General features: G+C 37.6%; 1 protein-coding gene across 9 annotated transcripts in view; it reads left to right on the top strand.

Moving 5' to 3' along the window:
- The window catches only part of LOC117419803 (pleckstrin homology domain-containing family A member 5-like), a 112,226-nt gene that overhangs the window by 24,704 nt on the left and 75,021 nt on the right, over positions 1-12,501 (top strand). Inside the window, exon 1 of one of the 9 annotated variants that reach the window (XM_058985563.1) lies at positions 9,545-9,680. The exons of the other annotated variants lie outside the window; for them this stretch is intronic. Coding sequence (XP_058841546.1) covers positions 9,628-9,680 — 53 coding nt within the window. The 5' untranslated portion in view covers positions 9,545-9,627. Of the gene's footprint in view, positions 1-9,544; positions 9,681-12,501 lie in introns of those variants that run through there. 9 annotated transcript variants of the gene reach the window in all.

The following is a 12,501-nucleotide window of genomic DNA, read 5'->3' as shown; positions in this document are numbered from 1 at the left end:
TCCGTGTGATGTGAGATTTTATATATATAAAATGTTGTGTAGTGATTTATTTTATATATATATATATATATATATATATATATATATATATATATATATATATATATATATATATAAAAATTAAATGTAATCATCACTCAGCCTTGACAACTTGTACCATGGTTGGACCAAGCCTGACCTCTCTCTCTCTGTTTCTAAAAGTTGCCTGCTCAAGCAGGATTCAAACACCCTGTTTTCTTGCCAGCACTTCTCCAAATTCACCTCATGAAATCAGTTTTCTCCCTACTTATTTGATAAGAACTGTGAGTGGACACAACTTCGCTAATTCGTAGAATGCTCCCTTCTACTATGAGGTTTTCTTGTCATAGAAAGACCTTGGATTCAAAACTCTGGGCTACAAGTAAATCTCACTTTGACTGCCAACAAGAACCTTCCATATCTAGCACCGCTATGCTTGCAAGCAGATAAGGGCAAGGCTATTTTTCTGTAGATTTATTGCGTACTAAAATTATTGAATACAGTTTACACTTTATTTGTCTAATATTCCAACCTAATGGATATTGTAATGTCTAAAATATTTTTTGTTTAGTTGGAGAAAGAAACTGAACTAATTCTTAAATTGATTAAATGAAATGCTCGCTCCTGCTTTTACAGTCTATTTGTGTTACAGTAGAGCCTTAACCAAGCAAAAACACTTGTTAGTTACTTAAAACTATATTATATTATTTCTATATAACTATATTATTTCTCTTCAGAGAGTTTTGTCACTCTATTATTAGATCAGAATATACTTTTTTTTAAAACCTCTATGCTTAGTAACAACACAATCAAATAAAATCAAATAGGTATTTTTAGTTTGAAATATTGTTCTGTCTAAAAAGGGTTACCCTTTTGTTTTTGCTAATTTGCAATACCTAGCCTCCGTGTTTAGTTCCCCCAGATGCCTTTCTTTCAAGGTTACAGGCTTCCACGTGCAATAGTTGCAATAGTCTAACCAGCTTCCAAGAGTGTATGTGCACTAATAACAAAGGCACATAGACAAGCTTTTTTTTCTAACATTAACACTTGTTCAGTTTTCTTAGTTCAAATCATTGTAACTGGCTCATAATTTGCTGCAATATTATTTATGCTAGTTTTATATTCTTTAAAACACAGTACAATTATTACAATATTCTGACAGTGTCAGTTAGTACTGAACTTCTTTCGTTTTTAACTGTAATATGTTCTTTCAACAATAATACTGTTTTTATTAAGTTTAAATTATTTTATAACATGCATTTCTAATTCAGTTACTTCAGTATAACAGTTGCTAATATTATTTTACTGAATTAAGTCTAACCCCTTTCTCTGTTCATACAAAATTCAGTTGAAGCAGGTGTAAAGACATCCTAGCCTTTTGCCAATTTCTTGGTGTTGATTAATATGAGACATTAAGTAATGAAAGTAAAGTAATGTGAAAAGCTACTTTTTTTCTCATAAAACTGGAATATGTTAACAAGGCCTCATGATCAGAGCCTGCCGAGTTTGACTCCTTCCAGCAGGTGCTTTCATAGACTGCACACACCAGCTATCCATTGTTTTCTATCTTTTTGAAAGGAACATATATACAGTATTATTATTATTGACAAAGAGTATATCATATTATTTCAGTCAATACAGGTTAGTGTAAATCATCTAATTCATGTCTAATAACTCAGCACGTTCCCAGCAGGATTCGAACTCTGCGCCAGGATCAGCTCGGACTGGTTCGGCGAACACCACGACAGGCCTGTGTAGATCTGCAAAAAATATTCTATCTAATATTTTCTATCTAAAACATATTACAGTCATTACAGTATTTGTTTCACAAATGTTCAATTTGTTTCCCAAAGATCAGCCTGCTTCCAGTAGCTGTGACAGTATTGGGTCAGTTTCTGCACACAGGTATGGGTGACAGTATTTAAAAGCCTGATACCTGCAAAAACGTAAGTCTTGTTTGCTGGGCTCCCATCTCCCATCTCTACATTCCGATTCCCATCATTAGGAATCCATGCAAAAGGATCTAATGACTTGCAGCACAAAAGGGACGTGCTAGAACCGTGTGTGACAACGTGTTACATATTGTAAGGTCTTGCTGTAAAATAAAGGTGCACACACAGGGGCCACGCCCCCTGCCCCTGCTGCTATGCTATCTCTGCCTGCGTTCAAAGCAATATAGTTTGTTGTGTATAATTGTAGTTGGTCATCCACACCCCTCACAGTGGCAGTAATGGAAAGACGCAGCTTCTCCTGATGAGCCGTCTGTCCCCCCAGCCAGCTGTACTGTGTAACTGTCTAATTTTCTAACACGGTTCGCGGTACTGTAATTTCCTATTGCAGATCTCAAGCACTCGGTAGAGTAGGTCATTTCCATTTGCAGACTAATGTTGTTTTTTACAGTGTGAATGAATACGCCATTTAAACAAACCACCCTATTTCATGGTACAGCAAAGAATAAAACCGCTCCTGTCTGACCAGATGAGGGCAGTCTTGAACATATCAATTTCTTCTGCTTTCAAAAATGCTTCCAGAGCATACAGGTTCTGCATTGAACTGGATATTTTCACTTGTGGCAAAAAAGCTTTTTTTTTTCTTTTTTTAAATGTATCTACTGTAATCCTAAATGTAACCTACTGCAATTTGAAAGGCTTTTTTATGCAAAGGCACCACCAAAGTCCAGTTTTGTTTTGTAGTAGTTTACATGATTTATCACCAGTAGTGAAAGTATAAAGCCTATATTCTGTGTTGCCGTGAATGCCTATTTAAATCTTTACCCCTTCACTTGGTATTTTTAGATGGAACATTTATAATGTACTGTGATGGAAATATTTACTTATGAAAAAAAACCAAAAAAAGCGCGTGTGCTTGCAAGCATTGACATTTTTTTAGCAATTCTAGTACAATCTCCCTAAGCATGCTCAAGAGGATTTTTAAGCACGCTGTGTGGTGCTGTAATGTACAGAACAGCATGTTCTGCTTTACATCAGCACAGCTCACATGGGAGCTAATTAATTTAGAACTGAATGTTTAAGTTGAGGGCGTTAAACATGCTTTGAACTGAACACTTTTCAGCATTCGCAGGGATGGAAACAAGACTCCTATTACATAGCAGATTCACGCATTCCAGGTTTTACTAGGAGCTTGATTAGCTACAGTGTATAGGTAACAAGCTCTGGGGTGTCTCATTAAACTCATAGTCAATCCAGGAATGGTTCAAACTGCTATGCAATGGGAGTCTTATTTCCATCCCTGATGTTTTTGCGTCCTGTTCATCCATGTGTAATAACTTTTCAAAAGTGATGTATCGGTACATGGTACAGTATGCATATACAGTCACAGACTAAAGTATATGGGCAGTAAAAAATAAATAAATAAAAGGAGAAAAAACGCACAAAGTGATTTCTGATTGTTCTATTGAATGATATACATTTAAAGTACAGATTCAGCTTTTATAATGTAATAATTTGCATAAAGCGAAAAATGACATGCAAAAACTAACGTCATACTTTGACAAAAGTATTTGGACATGCTTGCATTAGTACTTTGTGTGCCCACCCTTTGCTTCCTTTACAGCTTGCAGTTTTTTTTTTTTTTTGTATTTTGAAACAAGTTCCTGACATCTTTCTGAAGATGTGTTTGCCCGTTCTTCAACACATACAGCTTTGAGTTCTGCAATCGACTTTGAGTTCCTTTTTGCAATAGCAGTCTCCAAGTCAATCCACAACATTTCGATGGAATTCAAGTCTGGGGACTGAGATGGCCAATCCATAACTATAATCTTGCTTTTTTCAGTAATTTCCTTGTAGACTTTGTAGAATGCTTAGGGTCATTATCCTGCTGGAATACAAAATTCTGTCCAGTAAGCCAGGGGTCGGCAACTGGCGGCCCATTTGAGGTTTGGTGGCGGCCCCTCTGAGTTTCTTTATCAATGTGTTTTTAATAATTTTAACCGCCTCATCATAAAACCACGGCACTTGCGCAGCCAGCTTCTGTGTTGCTGGAGTGATTTCTCACAGTAATTGCAGTCTGTCAGTGTTTGTTAAGCAACAGTTCCAAGGCACGTGAGACAGCATGCAGCCAACGTCACCTGTGCGAAGCCACTTTTTCCACAGTGAATGTCCTTAAATCCAAGTACAGGAGGAGACTGAACGATGCAAATCTGGAAGCCCAACTCCGCTGTGCCGTGAGTAATACTCTTCCCCCTGACTTTCACTCACTTGTGCAGAGCAAGAGTGCTGGGTTTTCACACTGACCGGTAATTTCAAGCACTTATTACCAGAGACAACGGTGATGTTTTGTTTTGTTTTTCTATGAAGGTATATGCAGGCAATTTTTATTTTATATAGCGCCTTTCATAGTGGACCACCATCATAAAGCGCTTTACAAGATGCAGTAACAACATTTTAATTTAAGAGAAATGTTTTTTTTTTTTTTTTTTCCCTTGCTGGGAGCAAAATGTACAATTTAATACCCACATGTAAAGTTAAATGGGAATAGCTAGATAGTTAATAGCTGCATTTGTGTGTTATGGCTGCTTTTGGTGGGAATCCACGTACCTTCAAAATACTATTTGCACACTTACTTTTCATTGGAGTTTTTTTTTTTGGAGAAAGACAGAAGTAATAGGCAGCTAGTAAATGTAAATAAAACCCATTTAAATAGTTATTTATTTTTGCTAAAGATGGTGTGCTAAATGTATTCCTGGTCTGTACAGTACAGATTAAGACATCGGTTTAAAACATACATATTTATAAAACTGAGACGATAGCAATACATTTTTAACTTTTTCAACAGCAATCGGTTTATCATCACTAGTCCCTATGCTAATTGACTGACCAAAGCAGTGCAGCTGGCAAGCAGATGCCAGCCTTTCAAAAAGCTGATCGAAAAACAATATACTGTCGGTCATTCACTCAGGCAGAGAGTAGAGACTAACTTAATTATAGCTAAACACATTGCGGACTGGTCAATAAAAATAATAAAGTAGAGTACCGTTCTGTATAATCAGAATACAATTATTTTCTCTGTGGCCGTCAATGTGACTGCTTCCGGGGCTTTTAGGTATAATGTAATATATCTCCTTTATTTCTGCACTCCCGCGTTTAATGCTTTGTGAGAATATGTAATACATACGGACAGAACGGTACATGAACACGCAGCCCCATATGTGTTACATAACCGGAGAAAATTACATTTTAAAACCAAAAACCGCCAAAATGACTGCCGCGGGGTTTCTAGTGTTAAATAATGTGCATGTCTTGTTTATTGCTGCTGCATTTTGTAACATGTGTAGGGGTGCTGTGTTCATTTAGTTTGACAGTTAGTTTATTAACTTTAAGTTAACCCTAAGTAAAGGCCATTATTTTTGCCTCTGCCATTGTGATAGACCGAAACACACCCGCCAGCTAATTTCATAGTACATAACGATTTACGCTTTTGGACCATGTTTTGTTTTAGTTTTATTAACGTTACTTTGTCTGTTACTTTATTATAGTTTATTAACATTCACTTGCCTATTGTTTTGCTTTACTACAGTTAATTTCAAGTAATGCATATGTATTTATTTATTGATTCATATTGTGTGTGGTGGCTAACACTTCGCTTGCTCCCTTAGGGGTGTTCTCTTAGCTGGAGACTACTGTATGTTTCAATTTAGCTCCAATTGTGGTCTGGTCATTTTAATAGGCGAGTCATCATGGGAAATGTGCCTCCTGTGCACACTGGCTTTTCCTGCAGATCTGATTTGACTTTTTATAAAGCTCATCAGAAAGTACAAACATGCAAGCAAACCAATCCTTTACTCTGATGGCTTGGACTGTGTCTCAGTGCAATGATGCCTTCCTTGCACAGTAAGGTTGTAGAGGTGTCGCTGCTGTACAGCAGTGTAGCAGAATGTCCAAGATCTTCAGGGCACAGACTCCAAACCTACCGAAAGCAAATACAAATTGTATGCTTATAATTAACAAAAGTTATAGGCTAGGCTTAATTTTTCTGTTTTGATAATAAATCTGATAATAAATTAGATTAGTTGTGCAAAAAAATAGCTAAGAGGGTTTCCGACAGCAGATGATGCTGACGCTGACATGAGTGTATTCCTGTCGGCTGTCAAAAAATTATAGCTGGAAGAAAATCTTAACGTCTCAACCAAATCCTTCGTTGTGCAACTATCTTGTGGCACTGGGTGTTTGTGTGAAGTGTAATGAATTAACGGAAGTTTGTGCTTTGAAAGCAGTACACGTTTATCATGTGCGCTGATAAACAAGCTGCAATTAAAGGCAATTAGCTTACATATACAGAGCATTTGCTGAAATATATCTATTGCAACTAAATTTAAAATTGATGGAGCTGATCTGGTTATTTGGCTGTGTCATTTACGAGGTAATTTGGTTTAATTTCAAGGTGGTACTGTAAGTACTGTAAGTTTTTAAAATGAATAAATCACTTTTTTTCTGTGCGTGCATGTTTGTAAATTGTCAGTTACTATCGGGTGCAATTCAGCACCAGTTGGTACAATTGAATTTTACTCCTGAGAGGACATCTTTTATATGTCAGGCTGTCAATTTGAATCAGGCTCCTGCCACAGTGTGTTGAAGCTTTTACATGGCCTTTGCAGTATTGATTCCAGTGCCAGTTTAAAAACGGATCAAGCAACCCTGCTGGCTGTTGTGTGTGTTTAGAGTGTATGGCACAAATTGCCCAATTTGAGTGCAATAACACTGCACCTTCATACAGAACATGATGCAGAATAGAATGTATTTTAAAATACTGGAGGCATAATTCACCTGGATTTGTTCCTCTATTCTAATGGTTTAAATGTGTTGTTGCATTCATTCTGCTAATATTCTTTTAGTATTTTCTTTTTCAGCTTGGATCTGAAGAGACCACCCTGCACAAGGTCAGGCAAGGGGTCACATTCGTCCCAAAAGACTATTCAGTTCAGAAGCACTTCTGCCTAAATCAAATGCTTTATTTTTTCCTCCCTAAAGACTTTTTTAGATTGTTGTTGCCCTTGCTGAAGTTCACCCAGAATTGGCTCTGCTAACTGCTCCCCTTTCATTTCAGTAATCTCGTTTCACTCGGGTCAGCGCTGTGGCACAAAATAAATGAATACAGCAGGGTTTCCTGGAAATAAATGAAATGTGTTGGGGTTTTAGAGTGGTGGTGGTGTTTTTGTTTCTTTTTCTTCTTGCTTGTGAACTTTAGTGGACAAAGGAGAACAATGGAACAAAGTACACTAGCTGGCTTAAAGTAGTATACAAATGTATATTTTTAAAGTAACACAATGTGATATGTACATTAATGACTTACCATAGCTATTTTGATAACATTAGTGCACCCTCGTGCCATTCTCCAAACAGGAGTCTTCAGAGCTACCACTGTTCTTGGATTTACAACTCGCTGTATCCTCAAGCAGAGTCCAGATTAATTGAATTCAGATGCTTTTGAGTTTTCAGCTGTTTATTTTGGTTATGGTCTGCGCACAACTGGAATCTCAGATTTATTGAGCCCAGTGCAAATATAGCCTAATGTCTTCTCCTCCCTTTTTTTTAATTTTTTGTTTTTGTTTTTACTTTTTACATTTTTTTTTTTTTTTTAACAAACACTAGGTTTGAAGTGAGAGTTCTGTGTATTCTTAACTTACAAACCATGCATTCACAAGGTTTATCTGGTCTTTAGACACCTACTATTACCAGTAAGCACGATGGAAATGAAAAGATAAGTGGTAGGAGAGAATTACTAAATACAGTTCTTGCATGTTTTCAGTTATAGCCTACTCCCTGACACTGGCAGAATGGGGTCCTCATCTCTGTTCTCTGGAACTAAGCAGACAATTGCAACGCCCCCCCATCTTAATGGCTGTGACCGCAATGTGTGGACGGTATTCTTTGCCTTGCTTTCCTCCTGGTTTGCTCTTTTACAGGAGCCCACGATTGGCGTATCTCACAGAGCCCTTGCATGACTGCAGTAAAGTGTACTGAATTGGAGGCTGGTACAGTAATTGCTCCAGTTCCTGCTGATCTGATCTAGTTTTATTGCTGGGGTTTGAACTATATCGCAGATGCTGGCTGTATTATGTGTTATACTCTTGAGAGCCGTGTGGGAGAAGCTGTGTCTTTTTGTGCTTATTCATAGGCACATTCTGAGAGACATTCAGGCCTGCTGAGTTTTTATTTCAGTCTCTCATTTCGGTCTCAAAGATAAGGTCAAGGTGCACGGTCATTGTCTTTTCATTATCCTTTCCTTTTTGTGAGATTTGTTTTAATTGCTTGCTTCTTTCCAGTCCTCCCGTCACTCTGAGAAACCTAAATAAGATTTGTTGTGGTTTAGTCTGGAGCGATAAGGTTGTACAGTAACTGGTAGCCATGACAACAATCGTATGCTCAATAAATGATGACGAGGGTGATGTTGCTCACGGCAGACCTACAGCAGATTTCAGAAAGTCTGCTTAAGTGGTGGATGAGGGTAGTGTTGCCTATGGGCTTTCTTATTAAATAACAGGGTTCAGCTCAGGAATTGTACTGCGTTACACTGGGCAGAAGTTGGATCAGGACATTACATGTATCGTGATAAATATTGTATCCTGGTCTGCATATCAAGATACATATCGTGACATTAGTGTATTGTTACATGCCTATATGCAGACCAGGATACAATATTTATCACGATACATGTAATGTCCTGATCCAACTTCTGCCCAGTGTAACGCAGTACAATTCCTGAGCTGAACCCTGTTATTTAATAAGAAAGCCCATAGGCAACACTACCCTCATCCACCACTTAAGCAGACTTTCTGAAATCTGCTGTAGGTCTGCCGTGAGCAACATCACCCTCGTCATCATTTATTGAGCATACGATTGTTGCCTCTATGTTGGAGAGTCTTGCTGAAAAAGTGCCAATTTGTGTACAATTTGAATGTGGCTGAATTTTTTAAATATTTTTTTCACCAACCAATCGGCCCCCCCTTCTGTTAGTTTTGAATGAACTAGTAATCACTATTGACCTTGACTTCAATTGAGCTGTTCAGCAATCTAGCCCCCATGCTTTGAAAGAAACCTATCTGTTTGCGACAAAAGCATCAGAAAGAGTCGGGTGGGGGTGGGAGGGAGGGAGTGTCAATACTTCCTTCTGATGTTAACTGTGTGGGATTTCATTTGATCGTTTTTGGGGGTGTGGGTTGAGCATTTTATTCAAGGGTCTGACCCATTTGTAATCCCGTATGGCATGTTCTTTCTATTTCAAACTAATCTGAGCCCAATAACCTGCCTGGGGATATTATTAAATAGAACAGGAAAAATTATTGGCGTGTGCCAACGATTTCCGGTTGGCTTCCTTTTTTTTTTTTTTTTAACACCTCTGTTATATTGCAAGAAGTAGGCCATTACAGTATTCGCAGAGACAAAGCTGTGGTTCTGTTTTTTTTAATTGGATACTGAGCATGCTCACAGCAAGAACCTAGGCGTCTTGAAGATTACAGCAGCATCCTCCTGTTCTCTCTGCTTGCGAGGCTGTCATTGAGCCAAGGAGGAAGAGATCACAGCGTGCCCTTTTGTAAACCTCGTAGAGAGAGAGGCATGTGATTCATCTGGGGGACCTGGTGGCTTTGAAACGATGCTCAGTGCTCCTGCTCGCACTGTAGCCGGAACAACAAGCAGCTCTCCTCGGTAAGCAGCTGGCATTCTGTTTGTTGTATTTACCAAGGCATACTGGTTCTGTGTTTAGACTCTGTGTGTGTGTGTGTGTGTGTGTGTGTGTGTGTGTGTTTTTTTTACGTGTGTGTGTGTGTACACAGTAGGTGCCTGTGTTTGATGGACAGTTGTTTTAAATAAGGAAGCATTACCAGTAGATTTTAAAAAAAGAACAGGTACTGTAGTTGAAGACATTGGGACTGCTAAGGTAAATACAAAATTCTATGGAAAATGTTCACTGCAAGCAATCCAGTATAGAAACCGCAGGCATATACTATACTGGCAGTGTCTCCAAGTAGTAATACTGTACAGGTACATAGATTTTAAAGCTTACTTTGGACAGAATGTGTGTGTGTGTGTGTGTGTGTGTGTGTGTGTGTGTGTGTGTGTGTATGTGTACCTTGCAGTAGACTTTGATTAAATGTTAACAGAAAAGCACTTCATTCTCTCCCTGTAGATTAGTGGAATTTATTATTTGGTCCAATTTTAATTTTATATTTTGACACGTCTGACTCCATGTATACAGTACTACAGTACAGAATGATCCTTTATAATTTTGAACAGAAATTAGTTTTCTCTTTTAAAATGGATCGGATTGCATTAGCCGTATGTGACAGAAATGTTAAGTGCAAGCATTCAAAATATACAGCAGAGATTTAACATGTCAGAATAGGAAATCCAAAAAGTACCAAAACAAAATTGTCGCAACCGAGAGCTGAAATTTCTTTACATTTCATGTCTGAGTTATACAGTACCTGTATACAAACACAGAAAGAGAATGAAACACGTTCTGGTCTTTTGTAGTGAATATGTGTATTGATAGGAATATTTTTCCACGTCAAGAAATCCTCCATGCGATTCATGTGAAATGGAGATTTCATGTGGCGATCATTCTGCTGTTTGTTTCAGTTTGAAAAGAACAGACACATGTTGGCAGTGCAATTGTACTTTATTACACAACCTACAGGTATTTGTTAATATAAATTGAATGTTTAACTTGCTTTACTGTAATCCTGCATTTTAACTCTGCTTAAAATGGTTTGAGCAAGATGATTTACAGAATGAGAAATACTGTTGTTGACTTCTGGCAGATGCATGTAATGAAAACCCTTCTCTGTTTTTACTAATCTATTTAAAGTGGTAACATAAGGAAATGAGATCTTGGATTAGCACAGAGGTTCTGAGACAGCGGTTCTTCGTTGGTGGTTATGCTCATTTACATTGTTAGGGTAATTACAGACTGCAATTATTCATCATTCATTACATCTCAAATGTAAACTGATTAAATCTGTAGAGGCTGTTAACATGAAGTCAACACACACACACACACACACACCCACACCCATATATATATATATATATATATATATATATATATATATATATATATATATATGTATGTAAAGTTTGAGAAAGGAAAACTGCTGTGTACCAAAATGATCAATAAGAAAAAAGAAAAGGATATTTCAGGTACTTAAAAAGGTAGAATAATTGATTACAAATCAATTATCAGGACGTTTCGGACTACATCAGTCCTTCATCAGCTGAATACAAAAAAAAATGCTTTAAGAAGTTGATAAACAACTTCTTAAAGCATATATGTATATATATTGTGTATGTATAATTTTATTTTATTTTTTTCAATGTATCGACAAGGGGGACCGTGTATTGGTAACTAGACATAAACTTGATATGTGTAGGAGTGGTGCTGGAACAGACTCATCCTTGCAGTTTTCAGCAGTGAGCTTAGACAAGCACCCAAATCTTGTGGTTATGTTGAAACACCGTCTACTAAGGGCTGCCACATACAGTATACAGTACTGTAATAAGGGAGTTGTGTCTGTAGAAATATAAACAATGGAAACAGTCTCTTCTCACAACACAGCACATGGGGAACGCAGTCTCTTGAGTTTATGGACAGTAGAACTATAGGGATAGAGAGAGATTTTATATATATTGTGAGAACTTGGTTCTACTGTAGTGATTTTGACATGCCTCAGGGCTTTGATTTGTGAAAAGTAGTTGTAATGGTTAGGCCTGCTACTGCTCTTGCACAACAAAAAACATGAATGGTGGCAGTACGCCTGAGGTCAAAGGTAATTCTTTGCATGTAACATAATAAGGCAGTGCATGTGACCTTTCACCCTGTGTGTCTGAAGAAGAACTGACACGGACAGGAATTCTAGTCCTTGTGAAATTGATTTCTTTGAAACCCAAGCGAAACACTTTCCCATCCCCTTCTTGCTTATACAGATGCTGACTGTAAGATTTATCGGCAACCCAATATCACCCACAGAGCTGCAATACTTGTGCACTGTGAGTGACCTCTCGGAGGTAGAATCACAGCTTTGCATATTTTTATTTTGTTGTAACAAAGGAAATGAGGGATGGCTAACAGTACATGTGGCACTGGGAAGGAACTGTAGAGTTACTGGTATAAATTTATTTTCTTCTTGACTGACACTTTCAATAGTGGTCATTTTAGAAATACAGTACTAAAACTTGTGTACGAAGTTAGTTTTTTTTTCTAAATTGTTTTTATCATATGAACGTCTTCCTTTTTTTAATGGAATGCTGCGTTGGTATCCTGAACATTCTGTCCTTTTCTTTTGATCGGTATCAGGTGAATGAAATATTATTTTTACAATATCATAAAACCTGTACAGTTTGGAGATAGGGACCATTTTAACCACTGTACCATCTGTGTTGCTCAGGAGATATGAGCCCATCAAAGCTAAAAACAGCAACACAGTTCCTGTGACATGGAAACAAGGCATTGGTCTAAGTAAGTGATTCT

This window comes from Acipenser ruthenus, chromosome 14 (genome assembly GCF_902713425.1).
Source record: "Acipenser ruthenus chromosome 14, fAciRut3.2 maternal haplotype, whole genome shotgun sequence".
Taxonomy (NCBI): Eukaryota; Metazoa; Chordata; class Actinopteri; order Acipenseriformes; family Acipenseridae; genus Acipenser; species Acipenser ruthenus.
The sequence above is the reverse complement of the archived record's forward strand: the minus strand, read 5'-3'. Positions and strand labels throughout refer to the sequence as shown.